Below are 26,025 nucleotides of genomic sequence, written 5' to 3'. Positions count from 1 at the left end.
TGCAGAAAGCCCCACCCAGCTCATGATCAAAGTACAACCATTTGTACTTAAACTCCCATTTTTGCTGATACTTAATCTCACATTCAATACTTTGTTTAGAATTGCAATTTATGGATGGGCCAGAAATAGCACATTTATCGTTTGAAAACTGTGGAAGGGAAACTGAAGACTTGGTAGACCTATGCAATTCATCGTCACAATCACTAGCACTTCTTTCAGTAGACTCACACTTTTCTTTGTCTTTTGCAATACACTGTCTTTTATTAGAAAGGAAAGAAATTGAAGTTTGTTGTTTCGACATTGTATTTCGACACTAACACTTATTTTTATGTTATAAACTGATGAAGACTGCACATAGTACACTACATAATCACATCACACTTCCATAGTAACCTGCCGACTGACTGTTACAACCTTACAGCAGTTTCAACAATGGATTGAGTTTTTATACAACAATGAAAGCTTAGATTATACTCGTAGAGCAGCGTTGCCAAATGTCCCACTCATGGTAGAATGTATCGCTTCTTTAGGCAAAAATTGTTTACCTCCATTGACACTGCGAAAATCATTGTCAAGTGTACACAAATATTTGGTTTAAGCTTTGGACTCATCAATTAGGAAAAATCTATATGGCTATTAAATATTGGAAATATTCCCAGTAATGCAATAAAAAAATTAAAACAATCTTTTATAATGTCAGATGCTACTTCCAATTCCGTAACAATACCCGGGGACATGTTTTGCGGCATCAGATTTATTATAAGGGCAAATAAAGTATAGATACGAGTGGTGGATAAGACTAAAGTTCACAGCAAGGGTGGGCTGTGTAGCTAAGGGATTAGCTTACACGTTAGGCCGATTGGAGGTGTGGTGAGGGAAGACATGAGAGAGGAAAGGCTGACTTATTCCACAATCGGCGTTGCCAACACACCTTGCAACGCTTAGCTTTACCGCACACTTACTATACAGCAATTGCTAATTTGTTGGTGTTGGCAGTAATAATAATAATAATAATAATAACAGAACAATCGATGCTAAGTGTTCCAAACCGCACCGATAAGTAATGAAACCAAACTAAAGGGACCCAGCTGCGACATATTGTGTTACACATTCATTTTGCTTATAAAAACCACATGTCATCATGCCCTCTCCATAGTTGTCTCCAAACTTCGATAGCAACAGCAGCTGGCATAGTTTAAATTTTGTCACAATGGTACAAGTTAACAGACCAGGTGATAATTTTTTTGTTTCACCACAACTATTAGATATGAATTTCTTGGGGGGTAATTTCCAATTTCCAGGGGGGGGGGGGGGGGGGGGGACTTTCCCCCCCATTCATCACTGGATATGACTTCATAGAAGTAGCGATACATATACAGATAAATGTCACATTCTTGTCGTGCCTCTCTTAATAATTGTTATAATGACTGCATTATATACCTCTTAATATTATCTTTCTAGATAAAAGACTTGCAGCTAAAAGCCCCAAACCAGAAAGAAGGATTGTGAAGGATTTGGGAATATCACTGCAAGTGTCTGTGAAGAATGATCATGCTGCTGCACCTCCAGTTCAGAGAGTGAAAGGTAACTAATAGAAATTCTATACTGGAAATAAATATTATTTACAGCTAGGATGACACCAACACATGAAGTATAACAACACATTTTTAATTCAGCTTGAACTCTTGAACTGTCAGTTAGAAAGATGTGTGCTTGGAGAACTAATCATTAACAAAATTGATCAATTTAAAAGAAAGTTATCAGAGGTGTAGATGAGGAAGGGACATGAAGGAAGATAGAAAAAACATGAATGATGACAGTTAACAGTTTCTTACAAAAAGAATGAACTGAGTTTAAAATATTTTATTATGTACTTATGAATATAATAGAGGGAAACATTCCACATGGGAAAAATATATCTAAAAGGAAAGATGGTGAGACTTACCAAACAAAAGCGCTGGCAGGTCGATAGACACACGAACAAACACAAACATACACACAAAATTCTAGCTTTCGCAACCAACGGTTGCCTCGTCAGGAAAGAGGGAAGGAGAAGGAAAGACAAAAGGATTTGGGTTTTAAGGGAGAGGGTAAGGAGTCATTCCAATCCCGGGAGCGGAAAGACTTACCTTAGGGGGAAGTCCTTTTTTCCCCCTAAGGTAAGTCTTTCCGCTCCCGGGATTGGAATGACTCCTTACCCTCTCCCTTAAAACCCAAATCCATTTGTCTTTCCTTCTCCTTCCCTCTTTCCTGACGAGGCAACTGTTGGTTGCGAAAGCTAGAATTTTGTGTGTATGTTTGTGTGTCTATCGACCTGCCAGCGCTTTTGTTTGGTAAGTCTCATCATCCTTCTTTTTAGATATATTATTATGTACTTAAATATTTATAGTTGAACAGGGAGGACAGTGGAACCAAAACTTAAACTCATGTTGGAATGTTAGTTTCTAGTACAGGGAGACTGTCGTGTGTGTGTATGTGAGGGATATGCATTATTTTTATTAACAGTGAGAGCTTAGTTAGAATGCAGAAATAATATCAGATATGCTTTGAGCTATATAATACTTTAAAAACAGGAAGTTGAAAAATTTTACGGTCGCAGGTTTGAATCCTGCCTCGGGCATGGATGTGTGTGATGTCCTTAGGTTAGCTAGGTTTAAGTAGTTCTAAGTTCTAGGGGACTGATGACCTTAGAAGTTAAGTCCCATAGTGCTCAGAGCCATTTGAACCATTTTTGAAAAATTGTATGCTATCGCAGTGAAAGCAGCCTGCAATTAAAAAGCAAATTTATCTTGTTGCACTTACAATAATTTATTTAAATTACACATACACCAAGGAATTATTGGGTTGCTAATGGATTAGCCTGTTCTGCTATATGATACCTTGATTTTAGTGTTGCATCTTAGTGTTATTCATATCTCCATTTGTTCAAACACATTTTGTATCTTAATTCCATTACAAGTTCTAATGTTCTGTGAGCAGTTTTAATAGAGGTAGCATTTAAGTATTGTCAGTAACAATCCTGGTGGTGTATTTGTGTAAGCACATGTGTGTTGCAGAATATAATCTGTGACTTGTTAATATTTCCCCAACATCTTTTGATAATTTATAAATGTGATCCTTCAGCATGTCCCAGCACAGTGGCTACTACAAGCAGACAGAAGAAGTAGCCATGGGGAGTCTACTCTCACCAATTGTCACCAACATATGTATGGAATATTTGAGGAAGAAGCCCTGGAACCATCCCAATGGAAACTACCAGTTTCTTCCAGTATGTAGATGACACCTTTGTCATGTGGTCACATGGAAGAGAGACCTTGAATGACTTCCTCGTACATCTGAATTCCATTTATCAGAACATTGATTTAACCTTGGAATCAATATATATACACTCCTGGAAATGGAAAAAAGAACACATTGACACCGGTGTGTCAGACCCACCATACTTGCTCCGGACACTGCGAGAGGGCTGTACAAGCAATGATCGCACGCACGGCACAGCGGACACACCAGGAACCGCGGTGTTGGCCGTCGAATGGCGCTAGCTGTGCAGCATTTGTGCACCGCCGCCGTCAGTGTCAGCCAGTTTGCCGTGGCATACGGAGCTCCATCGCAGTCTTTAACACTGGTAGCATGCCGCGACAGCGTGGACGTGAACCGTATGTGCAGTTGATGGACTTTGAGCGAGGGCGTATAGTGGGCATGCAGGAGGCCGGGTGGACGTACCGCCGAATTGCTCAACACGTGGGGCGTGAGGTCTCCACAGTACATCGATGTTGTCGCCAGTGGTCGGCGGAAGGTGCACGTGCCCGTCGACCTGGGACCGGACCACAGCGACGCACGGATGCACGCCAAGACCGTAGGATCCTACGCAGTGCCGTAGGGGACCGCACCGCCACTTCCCAGTAAATTAGGGACACTGTTGCTCCTGGGGTATCGGCGAGGACCATTCGCAACCGTCTCCATGAAGCTGGGCTACGGTCCCGCACACCGTTAGGCCGTCTTCCGCTCACGCCCCAACATCGTGCAGCCCGCCTCCAGTGGTGTCGCGACAGGTGTGAATGGAGGGACGAATGGAGACGTGTCGTCTTCAGCGATGAGAGTCGCTTCTGCCTTGGTGCCAATGATAGTCGTATGCGTGTTTGGCGCCGTGCAGGTGAGCGCCACAATCAGGACTGCATACGACCGAGGCACACAGGGCCAACACCCGGCATCATGGTGTGGGGAGCGATCTCCTACACTGGCCGTACACCACTGGTGATCGTCGAGGGGACACTGAATAGTGCACGGTAGATCCAAACCGTCATCGAACCCATCGTTCTACCATTCCTAGACCGGCAAGGGAACTTGCTGTTCCAACAGGACAATGCACGTCCGCATGTATCCCGTGCCACCCAACGTGCTCTAGAAGGTGTAAGTCAACTACCCTGGCCAGCAAGATCTCCGGATCTGTCCCCCATTGAGCATGTTTGCGACTGGATGAAGCGTCGTCTCACGCGGTCTGCACGTCCAGCACGAATGTTGGTCCAACTGAGGCGCCAGGTGGAAATGGCATGGCAAGCCGTTCCACAGGACTACATCCAGCATCTCTACGATCGTCTCCATGGGAGAATAGCAGCCTGCATTGCTGCGAAAGGTGGATATGCACTGTACTAGTGCCGACATTGTGCATGCTCTGTTGCCTGTGTCTATGTGCCTGTGGTTCTGTTAGTGTGATCATGTGATGCATCTGACCCCAGGAATGTGTCAATAAAGTTTCCCCTTCCTGGGACAATGAATTCACGGTGTTCTTATTTCAATTTCCAGGAGTGTATATATATATGAATGAATTCAATGAAGTGTGGATGAAGCCCGACCAACAGGGAATTACATGCATTGAGCGAAAATAATAGTGCTTTGAGAATGCACAGTAAAGTTTAAGAAGAATAACTGATTGCTGCAATCTATAATTTGCATGTCAATATAACAGTTGCTGAGTGCAACAGCTTTCTGAGTGGAAGGTAACCTGATGAATTTTCATTTATCACTTCAGGCTGCATACATTTACCATGGGAGTGGGAGTGGATGGAGTGCTTCTCTTACTGGATGTCCTGGTAAAAGAAGAGTGGATGGCACATTGGGCCACAGTGTTTACCAGAAGAAGGTGCACACTGATATATACTTAAATGCAGACCGCTGTTATTACCCGGCATAGAGGAATGGCAAGCTCAAAACATTGGTACATAGGACTTGAATTCTCTAACATTGAATGTTTCAACCAAGAACTTGAACACTTGAGGCCAGTGTTCCAGAAGAACAGCTACAGAGTGACAGATTTGGAGCCCTACATCCTAAATTCACAGTACAACTGATGGGAATAGAAGAGCAATCTCAGGAGGATAAGACCATTGCATGTATTCCTTTTTGTGGTACATTATCTGGAAAGATAGGATGAATTACTCTGAAACACCAAGTGAAGACAATCTTCCGCCCACTGCATAAAACATGGGCACTGCCTGACAGTGGCAACAACAACCTTGGATTATGGAAATCTGGCACCTGTCAGACCAGACACCTTGCCAGTGTGGCGAGACATATGTAGGTCAGATGGTGTGTACTGTCAAAGATCATTGTTGAGATATCAACAGAACACCAGATTGCAGGAGCCTAACAAGTCGACAGTTGCATCACATTTTCTGTGGAAGCTACAGGGAATGGATTATGACCATATTGAGATTTTTACACAGGCATTTAACTTCTGAGATCATTTCATAAAAGGATCTGTTGAAAATTGAGTAAGGCAACCACTAATCAATCATAATAGTGGCTTCATGCTTAATAAGGCCTGGAAACCTGCAATTAATCTGGTTAAGAAGGGGAAGGAGATACCTCGCAATGAAGTGACTATGAGGGCAGGCAGAGGAACAGCAGAGTTGCCAGCAGTATGTGTAACTGGTCAGAATGATGTAGGATAGAGCAGGCTGTGTAGTAGTGATGAGGTAGTAGGGGAGGAGGTGCTGGGCACAGATGGTGAACGGAATGTCAGATCAGAGAGAGGAAGGAAAGAGAGAAAAATGCTGCTCTGGCTTCCAAGACATCAATTTATCAGTGCACCTGATGATGGAAATTTGGTCACTTGTTAAAATACTGTGGCCATTGGAAACTGACATCCGGCCTCTCACCCATGAACTACATCATCCTGAATATACTGGAAGAAGCTGAAGAACCACATCACATACCGCTATGGGGAGGAGAGGTATCACAGCATGAAAAGACTTGACAAGCTGTGCCACTGAAAAGGAGCCATTTGCTGAATGCATTTGCATGCCTTTTGAGATGCCATGAAGAATGTGTGATTATGAACTTTGCCAAGGTAACACATCACACTGACTTAAGTGGCAGCCAGAAGAGTAAAGAAATGTGCTGGTCTAGTCATCATACAGCAGAGAGTATGTATTGCTTGCCAGTGCCTGGGCTCTACTAACAAACGGAGACTCAAATTACATGTACTGCTGACCAATCAGTTCATTGCTGGATGTGGGAATGTTTTGATGCTGTTGAATGGGCTGCAGTGGATTCTGCACAAAGGAAGGCCACCAGATATCAAACATCAAAATTCAAGTACATATGAGTGAGACAATCTTCTGAAACTTCCTGTCAGACTATCATCAATCTCAGATCCAAATAATTGGATGAGGCTATGCTTTCATTTCTTAATAACTTGAGGCTGAAGCAGCAGAAGAACATCATGAAACCTTTCCTGCTCTCATGTGCACAAGACCTATTAAACCAAACATGTCTGGCAGCAGAGGGCAGCCGTATGGAAACTAAGAGAAGATCCAAATACTGTGGTCCTAACAGCTAACAAAGGCAATGCAGCTGTTGCCCTGTCTCACCAGAATTACATGAAGAAATTTTGTGCCTGCTTAAGATAGTGCCTGCCAAAAGATCAACACTGGCCCTACAAAGAGGATGAGAGAAAGACAATGATGTTTCTCAAATGAGGTTGTTAAGAAGTTAAGACAGAGACCATTAGTTCCTCCGAAACTTTACGGACTGCTGGAAGTTCACTTTTATGCCCCATTACTAGCAACATTTGTGCCTCAACATAGTCATGTGCTAAGTTTTGTTGATTCGTTATGTTGGGAAACATTCACACCACATTTGCAACTCATGGATTCCATGCGGAGCTTCAGTATTGCTGCCCCCCCCCCCCCCCCCTCTCTCTCTCTCTCTCTCTCACACACACACACACACACACACACACACAGGTTGCCTTTTCAAGAATCCTTTACAAGACCCTCCATGACAATGAAAGTCTCATCCAAGAGCTTGAACATCTGAGGATGGTATTCCAGAAGAATGGCTACAAGGAGTGGCAAATTCAGAGCCCACTGTACAACTGGCGGAAACAGAAGAGGAATCTCAGGAGGAAGTGGCCACTGCATTTATTCCCTTTTTATGGTGCTCTCTCTGGAAAGATATGATGAATTTGAAACACCAAGTGATGATGGCTGTTTTGCCTACTGCCTAAACTTGGATAGTGCTGGATACAGGATTACATGGGATGGATTATGGCCATACTGTGGTTCTGCCTAAACTTGGACCGTGCTGGATACAGGATTACATGGAATTGATTATGACCATACTGTGGTTTTGACACCTGCATTTAACTTCTGCAACTGCTTCATTGAATTTATTGATATTGAGAACCACTGATCAGTCATGGTAATGACTACATGCTTAGTAAGTCCTGTGAACCCACAATTAGTCTGATTAAGAAGAGGAAAGAGATACCTGTAATGAACTGACTGCGGGGGCAGGTAGAGGGACAGCAGAAGTGCTGCCAGCATGTGTTCCAGGGTACAAGCCTAGGACAGAGCTATTTGTTGAACTTAGGAGTAGGGGAGGAGGAGCAGATAGCAGATATAATGGCAGATTGGAGGGTGGAGGGGAAGAGAGAAAAGTGCTGTTCCATCCCTCAAGTGGTCAGTTTACCAGTGTACCTGATTATGGCAATGTGGATACTTGCTGAAATAAATACACATAATTTTCCATTAGTACGTTGAAGACTTTGTGGGAAAAATTGAAAAATCTCAGTCAGACAGTTATAGGAATTTTGTGCAGTGTACCTTGAATAAGATATAACATTGAACAGAATGCATTGAAGTGAAACACTTTTTATACCATCCCACCTGAAAAATTCATATCCATCTGTACCATTATGTATACCTGACAGCACAAAAAATGGCCAAGGTTGAAGATTGAATTACCTGCCATGTTACACAGGAATCTATCTTATTATGGGGTGTTGAAATGTAATGAACAGTGTAATAGAAGGATTAACACCTTCTTAACACTTAGCATGTAGATACATCCTCTAAAAATTTGCAAGAAAACTATGCTGCATCATTTGTAGCATTACGGACATAGTAAAGGCACTTTATTTTGTGATGTGAAGTCAGAAACAGTAAGAAGTATCTAAATGTCAAAAGCTGTAGCATAATGCATTCATAGCTGTGACAGTTGACAGTCTAGTGGCCCTGGCAAAAAGGTTTGATTCAAGCATGATCTGTTTTGTTTCTGCCCATAAGTTTTCAAAAGATATTAGGTTTGGTGCTGGAGGTGGCCAATCAAGAGGAGGAAATCACATTTTTTCTGTAAGCTAACCCTGAACCCTGCACCATCACTACACATATAGGAGACTCGTCTTGCTGAAAACAGGTTAATCCCTCTGGATATAGTTGTTGCACTGATGGGACCAGAATATTACTCATAATACTGGGCAGCATCAAGTTGACCATCTATCATGTGAAGCATTCCAAGTCCACTGGAATGCATCCAGCCCCAAACTGCAACAGACATGAGGCTGCAGTGAAGTGACTCATGGATGTATGTATGGCCAAAATGGGCCCCTTGCAGTGTTTGTATTTGTACTGGGCCATCATTCACTGAGAACAGTACTGATTTGTCAGAAAATATCATGTTCAAGATTGACAATGTCCTCAGCAAATGCTAATCTGTAGAGTTGATGATCATCACTGAGTTTCTCCTTTGTTGCTGCTTGTTTGTAAGGTAGTCTGGTCTCCTGAAGCTGGTGCCAGCTGTTATCCAGTGACCTGGGAAATGCAGGTGGTATGTTTCACCTGTTGTTGTTGTTGTGGTCTTCAGTCCTGAGACTGGTTTGATGCAGCTCTCCATGCTACTCTATCCTGTGCAAGCTTCTTCATCTCCCAGTATCTACTGCAACCTACATCCTTCTGAATCTGCTTAGTGTATTCATCTCTTGGTCTCCCTCTACGATTTTTACCCTCCACACTGCCCTCCAATGCTAAATTTGTGATCCCTTGATGCCTCAAAACATGTCCTACCAACCGATCCCTTCTTCTAGTCAAGTTGTGCCACAAACTTCTCTTCTCCCCAATCCTATTCAATACCTCCTCATTAGTTACGTGATCTACCCACCTTATCTTCAGCATTCTTCTGTAGCACCACATTTCGAAAGCTTCTATTCTCTTCTTGTCCAAACTAGTTATCGTCCATGTTTCACTTCCATACATGGCTACACTCCATACAAATACTTTCAGAAACGACTTCCTGACACTTAAATCTATACTCGATGTTAACAAATTCCTCTTCTTGAGAAACGCTTTCCTTGCCATTGCCAGTCTACATTTTATATCCTCTCTACTTCGACCATCATCGGTTATTTTACTCCCTAAATAGCAAAACTCCTTTACTACTTTAAGTGTCTCATTTCCTAATCTAATTCCCTCAGCATCACCCGACTTAATTTGACTACATTCCATTATCCTCGTTTTGCTTTTGTTGATGTTCATCTTATATCCTCCTTTCAAGACACTGTCCATTCCGTTCAACTGCTCTTCCAAGTCCTTTGCTGTCTCTGACAGAATTACAATGTCATCGGCGAACCTCAAAGTTTTTACTTCTTCTCCATGAATTTTAATACCTACTCCGAATTTTTCTTTTGTTTCCTTTACTGCTTGCTCAATATACAGATTGAATAACATCGGGGAGAGGCTACAACCCTGTCTTACTCCTTTCCCAACCACTGCTTCCCTTTCATGCCCCTCGACTCTTATAACTGCCATCTGGTTTCTGTACAAACTGTAAATAGCCTTTCGTTCCCTGTATTTTACCCCTGCCACCTTCAGAATTTGAAAGAGAGTATTCCAGTTAACATTGTCAAAAGCTTTCTCTAAGTCTACAAATGCTAGAAATGTAGGTTTGCCTTTTCTTAATCTTTCTTCTAAGATAAGTCGTAAGGTCAGTATTGCCTCACGTGTTCCAACATTTCTACGGAATCCAAACTGATCTTCCCCGAGGTCGGCTTCTACCAGTTTTTCCATTCGTCTGTAAAGAATTCGCGTTAGTATTTTGCAGCTGTGACTTATTAAACTGATAGTTCGGTAATTTTCACATCTGTCAACACCTGCTTTCTTTGGGATTGGAATTATTATATTCTTCTTGAAGTCTGAGGGTATTTCGCCGGTCTCATACATCGTGCTCACCAGATGGTAGAGTTTTGTCATGACTGGCTCTCCCGAGGCCATCAGTAGTTCAAATGGAATGTTGTCTAGTCCCGGGGCCTTGTTTCGACTCAGGTCTTTCAGTGCTCTGTCAAACTCTTCACGCAGTATCTTATCTCCCATTTCGTCTTCATCTACATCCTCTTCCATTTCCATAATATTGTCCTCAAGTACATCGCCCTTGTATAAACCCTCTATATACTCCTTCCACCTTTCTGCCTTCCCTTCTTTGCTTAGAACTGGGTTGCCATCTGAGCTCTTGATATTCATACAAGTGGTTCTCTTCTCTCCAAAGGTCTCTTTAATTTTCCTGTAGGCAGTATCTATCTTACCCCTAGTGAGACAAGCCTCTACATCCTTACATTTGTCCTCTAGCCATCCCTGCTTAGCCATTTTGCACTTCCTGTCGATATCATTTTTGAGACGTCTGTATTCCTTTTTGCCTGCTTCATTTACTGCATTTTTGTATTTTCTCCTTTCATCAATTAAATTCAATATTTCTTCTGTTACCCAAGGATTTCTATTAGCCCTCGTCTTTTTACCTACTTGATCCTCTGCTGCCTTCAATACTTCATCCCTCAGAGCTACCCATTCTTCTTCTACTGTATTTCTTTCCCCCATTCCTGTCAATTGTTCCCTTATGCTCTCCCTGAAACTCTCTACAACCTCTGGTTCTTTCAGTTTATCCAGGTCCCATCTCCTTAAATTCCCACCTTTTTGCAGTTTCTTCAGTTTCAATCTGCAGTTCATAACCAATAGATTGTGGTCAGAATCCACATCTGCCCCAGGAAATGTCTTACAATTTAAAACCTGGTTCCTAAATCTCTGTCTTACCATTATATAATCTATCTGATACCTACTAGTATCTCCAGGATTCTTCCAGGTATACAACCTTCTTTTATGATTCTTGAACCAAGTGTTGGCTATGATTAAGTTATGCTCTGTGCAAAATTCTACAAGGCGGCTTCCTCTTTCATTCCTTCCCCCCAATCCATATTCACCTACTATGTTTCCTTCTCTCCCTTTTCCTACTGACGAATTCCAGTCACCCATGACTATTAAATTTTCGTCTCCTTTCACTACCTGAATAATTTCTTTTATCTCGTCATACATTTCATCTATTTCTTCATCATCTGCAGAGGTAGTTGGCATATAAACTTGTACTACTGTAGTAGGCATGGGCTTTGTGTCTATCTTGGCCACAATAATGCGTTCACTATGCTGTTTGTAGTAGCTAACCCGCACTCCTATTTTTTTATTCATTATTAAACCTACTCCTGCATTACCCCTATTTGATTTTGTATTTATAACCCTGTAATCACCCGACCAAAAGTCTTGTTCCTCCTGCCACCGAACTTCACTAATTCCCACTATATCTAACTTTAACCTATCCATTTCTCTTTTTAAATTTTCTAACCTACCTGCCCGATTAAGGGATCTGACATTCCACGCTCCGATCCGTAGAACGCCAGTTTTCTTTCTCCTGATAACGACGTCGTCCTGAGTAGTCCCCGCCCGGAGATCCGAATGGGGGACTATTTTACCTCCGGAATATTTTACCCAAGAGGACGCCATCATCATTTAATCATACAGTAGAGCTGCATGTCCTCGGGAAAAATTACGGCTGTAGTTTCCCCTTGCTTTCAGCCGTTCGCAGTACCAGCACAGCAAGGCCGTTTTGGTTAATGTTACAAGGCCAGATCAGTCAATCATCCAGACTGTTGCCCCTGCAACTACTGAAAAGGCTGCTGCCCCTCTTCAGGAACCACATGTTTGTCTGGCCTCTCAACAGATACCCCTCCGTTGTGGTTGCACCTACGGTACGGCCATCTTTATCGCTGAGGCACGCAAGCCTCCCCACCAGCGGCAAGGTCCATGGTTCATGGGGGGGTTTCACCTGTACTGTGTTTAAAAAAGGGTTTTGCCATGACGTTTTGAGAGGTTCTTTATCTTGGATGGGTATCCTTACATGACAAACTCCAGTTCCCAAATACGTACTAGATGCTGCAGTATCTGCATTGTCACATGTACACTCAGGGACTCAGTACTGTGCCCCAGCCTCCAGCACTGTCAAATCCCTTTCCTCCACAAGAGAAATGACATGATCATGAATAGCCTGTTGACAATGAGGCATGGCATATGAATAACGTGACTAGACTGAAAGCAATGTTGTGCAGATATTAGCACTTTTTCATGTACTGTCATTGGCTGTTATAGAATGAATTGTGTGCTTGCATACATAACTCGACCTAACATAGTTTTAGTTTATAACTGTGTAATATCAATGAAACTGTGTGAATAATTCTCATGTATTATTCAAACAGAGGTAGTAAATTTAATTTTTTGACACCGAGGAGCTCATTCTCCAGCATAAGCAACTCTCACTAGTCCATAGCCAAAACTCCATTGCATCTTCTGAGGAAAATCAGCTGCACTTCCTTGACATAGGTTTCACATAATACAATGGTGGATTTCACAGTCAGCAAATTGTTGAATGACAAGAGTGTGTGTGTTATGTCGAAGGAGTGAGAGAGAGAGGGTGGGAGGGATGGAGGGATGTGTTCACATTGATTCAATCATGAGTCACTTTGCATATGAAGCCTGCACATTGTTTATTCAGTTACAGTGATCATTTACAAACTTATCGTCAATTAACATTTGCACTATATCTGCAGAGAATACCAACATATTCCCTTTTCAGAAAAGATTTTGTTGTTTCTTGGAACAGATCTAGAATACTGACAAGATCAGTTTCCTGTAATTTTTTGAACTAATATTTCCTTTAAATTTATTCATGTTATATGGATGTTGTTTGAGGTCTGCGACTGTATTATAAGATTATGTGGAATAATTTTATATTGCTGCAGTCAATCTTTACTAATATTTTATTAGCACAATGCATTTCGGCAGCAAGCTGCCATCATCAGGTGCATTATACAGTTACTTATACATCAGCTGATAGGTTATGTACATTAGCTGTGTGTGCCAGTGGGGTTAAGAATCGAAAAATAAACATTTTTGTTGGCGATTTCACACAGAGCACAGTAACAGGTCAATCACAGTTTAGCATTTTCACAAACAAGTTGTAAACAAATGTTTATGAAAATGCTAATCTGTGATTGACCTGTTACTGTGCTCTGTGTGCCAGAAAATGAAATTGCCAACAAAAATGTTTATTTTTCAATTCTTAACCCCACTGACACACACATCTAACGTACATAACCTATCAGCTGATGTATAAGTAACTGTATAATGCACCTGATGATGGCAGCATGCTGCCAAAATGCATTGTGCTAGTAAAATATTAGTAAAAAGTGACTGCAGCAGCATAACATTATTCCACATAATATTTCCTCGTCTGTGTGTTATCAAGATAAATAGGAAAATTTGGTGTGTTGCATTTCTTTCATGTCACTGTAACTGGACTTTAACTCTAGGTCTCTTTCTGGTTGGCTATAAATTCCTGGAAAATAAGGCTAACATATTCTATCAGTTTTGAGTCTGTATCATTATTAATACTAAATACTAAGGTACTAGCAATGATTTACGACCTGTGACTCTACAAAAACAAGACGTAACCTGCTTCTATGAATGTTTACTTAGACCTTCTCACAAATTTATTGTGGATAACAATACAAGGTTCTGTTATCACTTTTGATGTATTTGTTGATTGGTTGTTAGATGTCCCAGTGGAAATAAGAATAGCCATGTGTGATTTTGTGACAGCTTTCCTTGAAGTCCACCAGCGTCCCAGTGGAAATAAGAATAGCCATGTGTGGTTTTGTGACAGCTTTCCTTGAGGTCCACCAGCAACTAGTCACTTCTGGGAGAAAACCAGTCCAGTTGTTGAAACAGCATACACTGGTTTATTGTATTATCATTGTTAGCGAGTTTCAGATAATTGACTTTTTTGGGGGGGGATGGGGGGGGGGGGAGGGGGGGACATTCTCAGTTCCTCAGTTCTACCAAACTACTCCATTTGCCACTGAGGAGAATGTTACTGCACTCTGAAAGGTAGTGGACAAAGAGTGCTTTGGCATACACAAAATATAAGAACTGCTGGATCATTCTGAAAGGTCACACCAAAGGAAAAAAATCATTGTTCTTTGCAAGTACTGAACTCATTGAGAGTGGAGTAGATGACACATTGTATTTAAGAGTGCAGAAAAAAAAGCATTTGACAAATTTTAGTCTGATGTATCTTTCAATGTCAATACTACTATTACAGCCAGTAAAAATGTGGCTGTATTACTGTAATGTTCCAATTGACTGACAGAAGTGACTCTTTAAATGCAAAGATAAAGCCATTGCACTCCAAAAATCTCATTCTGTCAAAACAAGAGTAATTGCAGTTCCTTTTACTATATGAATAATTCTTCACAACACTCAAGAAACAATTTCTGAGTGTGGTACATGGAGCAATCCCTGCTACAAAGGTGTGAAAGCCATTCTGAAAGGCAAGACCTGACAGTTGGATCTGTCAAACTTCCTGACATGGCTAAATATGTGCTAGCTGATGTGGGACTCTAAACCAGATCCCCACTTTTCTTGAGCTATCAAATTCTTGTGTTCTTCCCTGTACTTCCCCAAGGTGCAATTCATTGTTTCCAAATGTTTCAATTGTTTCTAAAATGTTGGAGTGAAGTGCCTTTTATTTCTGTTTTGTTTCACGAAAGAGTTTGCTTCTTTGTACTATTGTTTTATTTCTTATTTTGTTTTTATGTTATAGGGGTATATTTGATAATTTGTCGTTTTGCAAATGCACAGACATGTACTTCATCTCATTTTTATGTAATTGACTATGATTGCATGAAACTGCCTCATTTCTTGTAAAATTGTTCCTTGAAAATAAATTCATGGAAAAGGTTGCAGTGACACAGCATGTACATCTGAGGCAGATAATTAATCATATTTCAGTTGTAATAATTTAAAATCTGGTAGTGATTGCATGAAAATTCAAAAATTGATGTTGGAAGTAGTTTGTAGAATTACTCAGAAAGTGTAGATAGTTAGTTTGTAGAATTACTCAGAAAGTGTAGATAGTTACCTTGTGATATAAGTATTAGAAAACCTGACTAATGTTTGTTGTTTTGTCTACAGTATCACCAAAGAACATAGCAGGAACAGGTAGAGTAGGACCACGTCAACAAGCAAGAATGAGCTACAGTAGTCAGTCAGAAGATGAAACAGTCCGTGTGAATACTGAAAGGAAGGTTCCCAGCAAACGACAGAACAAGAAATATGAGCAATCTCCAGAAACTAAACCTCTTTCTGGGGCTAGTACACCATCATCAAAGGAGAAAGAGGTGGCTCATGGTGCTTCTGAAGCTAATGTGACTGGTGCTTCAAAGCCACCGTTACCACCTGTTTGTGACTCAAGGACAGGAAATGAAACGCCAAAACCAAAGCGACAGATACTAAAAGCAGTACGACAGAGAGGACAGAGAAATTCTACAAATAAAAGTTATGGAACAAAGTCAAGTGACTCAGATAAAAAGGAAAGTAGTGATGATGCGAAGGAAAGGAGTGAATCGGGAGATGATGGGTGGGAAGATGTCACTACTACAAGTGGAACTGAGAGTATGTCTGAAGATGCTGTGCCTTCTCAAATGGAAAATAGTCCATGTGTAGTTGCTATGAATGATTTGAATTTGAGTGAAACAAAGGAAGATTCTGAAGCTAATTATATGAGCAAGACCCAAAATAATTGTGAAGAAGCTGTTATGCCATCAGAAGGAACAGACCACACAGAAAGGAAAATGTCTGATATTGACAACTTATGTTCTAGTACTACTGATCAGTCAACAGCTGAAAATCATGGAAAAACTGCATGTGATTCTAATCATTCTGCTGTGGATACTGAAACACTGTCTGATATTAACAACTTGTGTTCTAGTTCTACTGGCCAGTCAACTGCAGAGAGCTGTGGAAATGCTCCACATGATTCTACTGGTAGTTCTGCTGTGGATACTGAAACAGTGCACACAAGTGACACTGGTCTTTCACCTGGAGATACTAAGCAAGAAGAGCTGTTGAATTCTGCAGCTGCTGAAATTCAGCAAAATGAAACAGGAAATCCAAACTGTCATAGCACTGATGCTGTAACAATAGCTGTGGAAAGCAAAGAAACAGATTTAGCAACACCTGAGCAGAGCAGCAAAGGAAGTGAGGGAAAAATGGATGAAAAATAATTTGTTGCAGTTTATTGCCATGTAATTACTAATGTGCTCAAAATTCTGTTTCAATTATATTCTCCATTAAACTTTGCAAAAGCTTTGCATATTTGTGTTGAAGGGAATATTTATAGTTTTTGTTGGTTATATTTTGTTTAGTCTGTGCTATTTTGTAGGAATTAATAGCCTCCTTGCCTGGTCCTTATTGTATGGTTCTAAATGTTGCTATGCTAATTGTGTTGAAGATAATTCAGACCTCTATTTCCTACCCATACATTAATGCAAAAATGTATTTTGTACATTAGTATTTATAATGAACACTTTTTATAATCTAATAATTTATTGTTATTTATGCTTTTTCCTGTTGAAAGTCCTCTGGAAGTCCTCATATTTATTTTCATGAAATTATGTAACCATTAATAAAACAATTTATGATTTCATATCAAGCTGTGATGAAACTAAGGGATGCTTTAACTTTTTGTAGTGTAATAAACAGATCGTATGTAATACTTCAAACATGAGAAAGTGCATGTCAGACTTACACTGGAATGTTATAGTTTTCAATTACAGCAAGTTTTTGAATTTTATACATTATTATTAAATATGCTGAAAGAAATAGCTTTATTTAATTAAATTCTTCTGGCAGTCTATACACTTACACGTATTCTTCAGTTCCTTTGTGGTGGTGTTTATACATAGTACTGGATACATTGTATTCACAGAAATGGAAGTCACTGCTTCTCAAGCCAAAAATTTACATAAAAATCATCTGCTGTGAGTATATTACTATATGTACAACTTACAAATACTATGTTTGGTTCAGTCAAAATTAATTTTATAAGTGTCAGTGTTGTTGTAATTTACAACTTTTTGAAATAACATGCTGTACTGTTACCATATTTATGAATGGTATCCAGAACTTGAATAGTTTCATTTCAAATATGGCCTCTAGACCTGTATTTTTTGAGATGAAACATAAATACTTAAGCTTGAATGTTATGTACATGCTAGAAAATTTTTAAAATTTGTGATTCAGTGTATTGACAGAGGCATGATGTGAGAATAAATTGAAGATATTTTATGAATGTGTTAGTTTTTGAGAAGGAGAATTTTTAATGTTACTGTGGGTGTCTTATAAATTAAAACATGTAATTACAGACCTCACATTGACTGAGCACTATTGTATTAGAGTGCTTTACTGATGGAAATCAGGCTGTCATTCTGTACTGAATACCATTATTATTTCCAAAATTGATATAAAGCCTACAGATTCCATCATTTTGGATGCTGTCTGTACTGCAAACTGTACCTACATCTTGAGATGAGTTTATAAGTCTAATATAATCTACACATATGGTTAAACCAAATTTCAGAAACAGGACAGTGGTACTTTTTGTATTTTGTGATAAATATACAAATTAAGTAAAAATTATAATTATTTATAACTACTGGAAATATTTTCATTCTTCTGAACTAATTAATTACTTTTGTGGTTTATCAAGTTTTCTGAAGTCTGTACTCATGAAAATAGTTTCATCTTTAAACCACATGATATTAAACTCTAATCTGTGGATAGCTTGACCTATGTGCTGCATTAAATTATCTTTCATATTTTGTGTAAATTACTTTGTCAGTTTATTTTCCGTATAGTGAAATATTTGGAGATATGTTTAGTTATACATGAAAATTCATTGATACTGATAGGTATTCTGTGATTGGTTAGCAAGGAAATACCTTTGCTTGGTACACGATGTGTCCTTTCAAACATAATGAATAAATTACTGATATGCTGTGGACAGTAGAGGCCTCTTAATTACTGGTATTTTTCTTTAAATTAGGTCATTTGCAAAAAGAAAAATCCTAAAATAATTTAATTTAAACATAATTTCACTTCTAATAGGGATTCTAGAATTTTAAAATTTACTAAATTTCTCTCCATCTATTCAGTTCTTCACAGTGTTGGAAGGATCACATAATTTTATCAAGTTGATTACCAGCTCTTATATTTTGGAGAACTTTAGACATTTTTAGATCTATTTGTGCCCTTTTTTATATAATCTTACTAGGTTATTTAAAAAAAATAATGTTAATGCACTGACTGTACATTAATTCAGCTTGAGCACTGTTCATCCCAAAAGTCCATGACTTGTGGTCTAGTGGTTAGCATTGCTGCTTCTAGGTCATGGGGTTCAGGATTCGATTCCCAGCCAGGAAAAAGATTTTGTTCACTCAGCAATTGGGTGTTTGTGTTGCCTAATCATCTCATCTTCATCAATGAGCAATTTGCTGAATTTGCATCATTCAGAAAGACTAGCACCAGATGGCCAATCAGTGCTAGATGGGTTACCCAGCCAATAATGCCATACAATCATTATTTTACCCCAACAGCAACAAAAACTGCAACTACTGTTCATAATCTTCTCATAATAGAACAATCTTATTGATGACTGTCAATCACATATTGATTTATTGTACTCTGACCAACTCAGTCTGAAATCCGTCCCTGCCTAATACTATGTTCAAATTTTCTGTGGGCATTTCATAATGTCAGGTTCATGGCACTTCCTTCTTGGGTATTACAATTAAGTTACCATTACTACATGACTGAACACATATTTGTGTGTGTGTAGTTGATCAGTCTACATGTTATATACTAGCACTTCTCTGTTTTTACTTGTTAGTTTTCTGCTACATGAATGTTAGTGTACTTGCCTTTAGAAGTAAGTCTGCTGTCCTTGCTAAAAAATTCTTGAGCTGCTTAATGTTAGTGAAAGTTTGACACAGTTACAAATACCTAACACTAACAAAGTAGTAATATTCTGCCCAATGAATTGCAATTTTTTTATCTTTCTAAACTGGATTTATTTTTCATTATTATTTCCACTCTAACAGACATTCTTGCATCCGTTAACAGAACATAAAGCCCAATTTTTTAAATGACCTAGATTTTGTGGTTTTTATGAGGTTCACTTTCATTTGGGATGTATTATACCATTAGTTTCCTTATTTTGACAGTATTAAATGCACAAATTATTTGCCTTTTTTATCAGATGTCAGTTATCAGATGTCAGCAATTCCACTTCCATGTAGTGGAAATACTGAAACATTTTGCATTTGTAAGAGTGTAGGTGTAAAAGGGTAGTGGAGACAGCTGGTGTGATGATGTAGAACATTATGTTTATGAAGTCTGAATCTCCCCTGTTGATTAAGAGTAGGTCCAATAATATTTCGTGTTTCCAGGTTATTTCTTCAGACTGCTGCCTTCTAGAGCTAACATTACAAACCCACTTGTGTTAGAGCAATTGACACGTTCTTAAAATATGATCGGATAGATAAAAAATATTTCCACCAAGCAGCAGTAGAAGAAAACACACATAATGTTAAGGAAATGTGCAAACTTTCACAGCCAATGACTCCATCTTCTGGTAGAAGGGTTAAAGGGGAAGGAGAAAGATGAAGGGAAAAGACTGGCAAGGTTTAGAACATAGGAAGAGTTACAGAAAAGTTGCCAGTACCCCGGGTCACGGGAGATTTACAAGACAGGGTGAGAAGGAAAGACTGTTAATAAACAAGAGGGATTACTGGTAAAACATTGCGTAAGGGTTAATAACAGCAGAAAGCTAAGTCTTTCCTTCTCATCTTGTCTGTAAGTCTTCCTGACCCAGGGTTTTGGGTGACTTTTCCATAACTCTCTCCATTACCTAAAATTCAAGCAGTCCTTTTTATTAATACCTGTTCCTTCCTCTTCAAACCCTCTGCCAGAAGAAGAATCCACTGGTTCTGGAAGCTTGTAAATTCCCTTAACTTTCATGTCTGTTTTCTCCTGTCTATGATTGATGAGAAGATTTTTTCTCTTCAATTATATATTCAAAAACTGATTATTTTGTTAGCAGATTTTGTCTTTTGGACCTACTTTGCAGAATTGTTTAAGATCTGAATAAAATCCCGTCTTGCTCTCATCAGCTACATGCATACATGATTTATTACATTAACAATGTTGGGAAAGACAGTTACTACTTATTGTAAAGAAGTCACATTAAGTTGCAGACAGGCACAGTTGAGAGAGACTTACATAAAGCTTTTGTGCAAGCCTTGATTAGCAAAAGAGAAACACACACCATTCATACACACAAGCAAGCACATCTCATGCACACATTACTGCCAACTCCAGCATCTTGGCCACAATGCAGTTATCACATGGGATGCAAGCAACAATCTGAAGGGGGCAGGGAAGAAGAAGGGGTAGTACTGTACATCATCAGCTCCCCATTCTTGTCTCTCACCATGTTTATTTGCTGCTCTCTGCCAACACACCCGCCCATCTTTCCCCACTCCTCTCCTTTTTCACTCCTTTTCTCCCCACCTCCCTTTCCCGCAACCTCAGAATAACCAAAAGTAAGTAAACTTTAAACCCAAATACGGAATAACCCTTATCAGACAAAAAATACATAACCAACCAACTTCAATAGAATACTAGCAAGAATTATTGTACTGGAAATAGGGGATGCACTTGCAGGCATTCTAGCTCCTGCACACTCCACCAGACAGTGTTCATCTCTCCCCCTACCCCTACATTTCTATTCCTGCCCCCTCCACATTGCTGCTTGCAACCTCATGTGATGGTTACATTGTAGCCTGAGATACTGGAGCTGGAGATCATGTGTGCATGTAGTGTGCTTGCATGTGCATATGAAAGATGTGTGTTTTTCTTTTGCTGATGATGCTTGGGGCGAAAAGCTTTATGTAAGTGTCTTTTAATTGTGCATGTCTGCAATGTTGTGTGTCTTATTTATGGTAAATAGCAATCTGCCTTTTCCTACATTGTTTATACTCCTACCAGGAGTTTCCATTCTTTGATATATTACTTTATTATAGAACATTGTACCCAGGGAAATTAACTGTCTTTACTACTCCCTCTCAGAGCAAATGACAGAATAAGATACATCTTAAGAAAGAAAAGATATGCCAGAATGAAAATGGGATAACATCTGCATCTGTAGCTTAATGGTCAGTGCCTTTGACTGCCATGTGGAAAACCTGGCTTCAATTCTCAATACTGCCAGGAAATTTTCCATGGTGGGAGGATGGGAATAGGTTGCATTCAGCCTCATGGGGCCAGTTAAGGAGCTACGTGAGCAAGAGGTAGTAGCTCTGAGTCTGGGAAACTGACAATAACTGGGTGATCAGTGTGTTCACCCCATACCTCATCATACCACTTTCAAATGACATCATAAGACATGGGATAATGCAGAGACCAATCAGCATTGGATACCCTGTCAAGGTCGGAATGCAGAACTGGTAACTAGGATAACTGCAATCACCAGTAGTAAGAAGGATAAGAATTACAAATAGTGCAGTCTAAATTTTATTTTTTCCAAGTTATTAATACATGCTTAGTCATATTCTTAACAATCTTCTAATGGTAGAATCCTTTAAACAAACACCATACGGCATGTGTAACCCATGGCAAATTGTATACAGAGCTGTAAGAATGCAGAGTCTTATGGCAGTAACATTGAATAAAAGTTCTCGGGTTTCCAACCATGTCAAGTAATTAAAATTACATGAGCTTTTGGCCAAGCAGTCCTTGGTCATTGTCAAATGGTATGAGTGATAGTGGACTGCGAGTATGTCCGTTACGTACACTAGCTGTTGGCTGTGATTTCACTGGTACCCACGAGCTCGCCATATACGGGCATATGTTGACTCAGCATTTGCTGCTCCTGCTTCAACTGTGTGATTGCTGGATCCCGCTTTGTGCTGAACTGCAGGCCAACACATCTGTTTAGGGCATTGTAGGTGATTTTTATTTCAGTGGCTTCTGTAATTACACAATCCCAGAAGCCATTTGTGTGAGCCAAGGCAGATGTTTTGTCAGATTTGATCTGGTGTCCATTTTCTAAAGCACACTCAGCTAAAGCAGATTTTTCAGGGTAGTGTATGTGATAAAACAGCTCCTTCCTGCATTGTTCCACAGTGCATACTGTTAGTCTAACTTAAGACTGGCCACACTTGTAAGGTATCTTGTAGACTCCAGGTGTTCTGAGACCTGCTGCATCTTTAATTGGTCTGAGTAATTGTCGGATTTTTGTTGGTGGCCTGAAGATCGATTTGATTTTGTGTTGTTTCATTAGGCTGCTTATATTGCCTGATACACAACCACAGAACAGCAAGCAAACAAGTTTTTTTCTTGCCCCTTTAGGTAGTCTTATGGTGAGTCTTGCTTGAAATCACATTATTTAGTTGATGAATATTATAGGCATTGTTCCTGAAGACCTTGCATAGAAGCCTCAACTCATGGGGCATGTTATTAGTGTCTGATATCATTCTTGCATGATGCACCAGTATTTGTAAAACAGTGCACTTCTGTGTTGGGTGGTGGTGGCTGATGTCTTGCAAGTACAGATCAGTGTGGGTGGGTTTTCTATAGATGCGGTGATGAAGGCATCCATTTTGTCTGCAGCAGATGGGAACATCAAGGAATGGCAATACATCATCTTTTTCTATTTCCATGGTAAACTGGATGTTATTGTTAATTCTGTTGAAGTGTTCCAAGAACTCATCAAGTTTCTCATGTTCATGGGGCCAAATGAAAAACATATTATCAATGTATCGAAAAAAACAACCAGAGTTTAATGGCACCGTGTGTACTGCAATATCCTCAAGGTTCTCCACAAAGAGGTTTGCAACAACTGCTAGCAGGCTACCCACTGCAACACCATCCATCTAGTCTAAATAGCTCGACCACTTCACTTACAAAGAACTGGGATACTAGGGCCAACCAGTCTTTGACAGGCATGTTTGTGAACAGTGCTACCACATCCAAACTGACCATAATGTCACCCTCACTAAGTAGAAGGTGGTTAATTCAGTTGATGAAATCTGCTGAATTTTTAGTATGATGATCGCAGTGTCTGACATGTGGAACAAGGAGATTGGCCAAGTACTTTGCCACGTACATTGGTGAACCAATGGTGGATATGATGAGGCAGAATGGAATTCTGTCCATGTGGATTTTCGGCAAAGCATAATCAGTAGGTGGCCAAAGTGCCTGTGAGAGATGATTCTTGACCACAATGCTCTTCTACCAAAAAGCGCTGGAGAAGTTCACATGTCTTTCTTATTATTCTCAATGTCAGGTCGCATGGGAGTTTACAATAAGAATCTTCATCCAGTAGTGTGCAGATCTTCATATCATAGCCCACATATTCCATAATTATGGCTGCATTCCCCTTGTCAGCAGGAAGGACTACAATGATATCATCATTGTGTGGTGCTCACAGGCCTTTGCACTCAGCCCTGATCATGTTGGGTGCTGGTAACTTTGCTTTTGTGAGAACACAGCTCCTTTCACACTGTATTTTATCCACTGTTTCATTTGGGAGCTTGCAGACTGCACATTTGACACCACTTATGATAACACAGATAGGAATGTCCCATGGCAAATATTATACTGGTTTTTAACATAGTCAAATCTGAAAAATTTTTATGGCAGCTTACAAGTCACCATTTGTCCTCCAAAACACTAAAAATGTACCCTACTCGTATGTGTAGGGCCCCCCATGTACAAACTACTGTATGGGCACCCTTGTGAGTATACTCATAACATGTAGAAATATTTCAGATCTTCATCTTCAACCAAGTAGTATCTTCTGGAGTATGTCTCTATACTGATTAGAGTTCTGCACATTCGTAGGGTTTGGGCTTCTGGTGAAGATGATATCACAACTGTAGATGTTTTCCTCCAAGTAATTGGAATATGCCAATAACATTCATACACCAATGTTATAGCTTAAACAGTTGTTAGTATTTGCACAATACAGAAAGCCACCATGCTCTGCATCTCTGCTCAGCTCCCTTGGTCAGCAATTTTCTTTGCCTCACTGCCCCCACAGAGACTCTGACAGCCTCATCCCCATGCCCACCAGAGTGCGTAGCACTGTAGAGTGTGGTTCTAAGTCAGCATCTGCGAAGGATGAGGGTTGTTGGTCACCATCACTGGCTGTTGCTTGTGTATGATGTGTCATACCAGGCCCACATTGCAGCATAGGGCAACATGGGTAGCCATAGCAGGAGGTGTCAGGTGTCACAGTTGGTTTTTTCTCTGCTGACAATGGCTGTCAATCATCTCTGGGTGGCTGCTGATGGGGTGTAACCAAGGTCGGCAAACTGCTCTTTGTGCTAACCAGCAGGATAATCACGAGTTTACTTTCCAGAGAGATTAGTGGAGACACCATGGTAGTTAATAGGCAGAAGGTCCTGACAAGACAAATAGCAATTGTCTCAGTCCTGGCGTCCTGGGCTGCATGAGTTGCTTCGACACAGAGGTCAGTGCCACTAGTTTGACCATGACTCTGTCTGTTTGGAAGTCTCATGCTGACTGTGAGCATTTGTGGTTCCTCAGGTTGTAATCCAGTCATAAGTATTGGCCATTTGTATCCTCCCCAATGACAATGGTACATCTGAATTTTAGTCTATTAATGGAGTTTGTCTTATGGTTGCTGTCGATGCCAGTATCAAATGTGTGGCTGTTTTAGCACCTGAATTGCTTCTTTGAAGAGAGGCTGTAAGGGCAGCTCTATAGTGTCATCGTGGAGCATCACATGTGTGTGACACTTGAGTCTCTTGCGTATGAATGGTTTTGGAGCTGAGTGCACTGGTGGAGGGGGCACCAGTCTAGTGATGCTCATAGGTTGTCTTTAAATGCTATGCAGACACTGAGAAGCACCCACAAATGGACCTTGGTCTGTGCAACACCTTAGCACATGAATGCTGTCTTCTGTGTGTAGTGCCATTGTTCACCAGGGGACAGTGTGCTATGGTGTGATTGTGGAAGATACTGCAGAAGTTTCAGAGGGCAATGAAGAGTGACAATTTGAATAGGTGCCCCTAATCAGTGGCGATGGCATCAAAGCTGGTATGAAAACCTTGGCCATAGATTACAATGTGATATCTGTCAGCAGAACTGTTTCTGCCCAGCATGAAAAACTGTCAACCAAGGGAAGAAGGTATTTGTCCGCTTCACGACTGGTAGAGGACACATGAGGTCTAAATGTATATGGCGGAAGTGCCTGCATAGTATATTGAAACTGCCAAGGTGTGTCTGCACACATCAGCCCACCTTGCTATGCTGACAATTGAGACATACGCACCCACTCGCAGCAGTCTCATTTGACACCTGGTCAAACAAAGTGCTTCGTCACGGGCTGGGCCATGGGTCGAACACCTCACTGTGCGAGATTGTGTAGGCGATCATAGGTTAGGTGCAGCATAGACGTGGGTAGGATCAGTTGGATCTTCAATTCTGGCACATCACTAAGAACACT

The 26,025-nt window shown here is 40.3% G+C and overlaps 1 protein-coding gene across 1 annotated transcript in view; it reads left to right on the top strand.

Moving 5' to 3' along the window:
- The window catches only part of LOC126091906 (uncharacterized), a 191,540-nt gene extending 173,392 nt beyond the window's left edge, over positions 1-18,148 (top strand). Inside the window, exons 7-8 of the mRNA XM_049907210.1 lie at positions 1,462-1,584; positions 15,627-18,148. Of these exons, the coding sequence (XP_049763167.1) occupies positions 1,462-1,584; positions 15,627-16,717 (1,214 nt within the window). The 3' untranslated portion in view covers positions 16,718-18,148. The remainder of the gene's footprint in view (positions 1-1,461; positions 1,585-15,626) is intronic.
- Positions 18,149-26,025: the final 7,877 nt, after the last annotated feature.

This window comes from Schistocerca cancellata, chromosome 7 (assembly GCF_023864275.1).
Source record: "Schistocerca cancellata isolate TAMUIC-IGC-003103 chromosome 7, iqSchCanc2.1, whole genome shotgun sequence".
Classification (NCBI taxonomy): Eukaryota; Metazoa; Arthropoda; class Insecta; order Orthoptera; family Acrididae; genus Schistocerca; species Schistocerca cancellata.
This window is presented reverse-complemented; position numbering and strand designations above follow the sequence as displayed.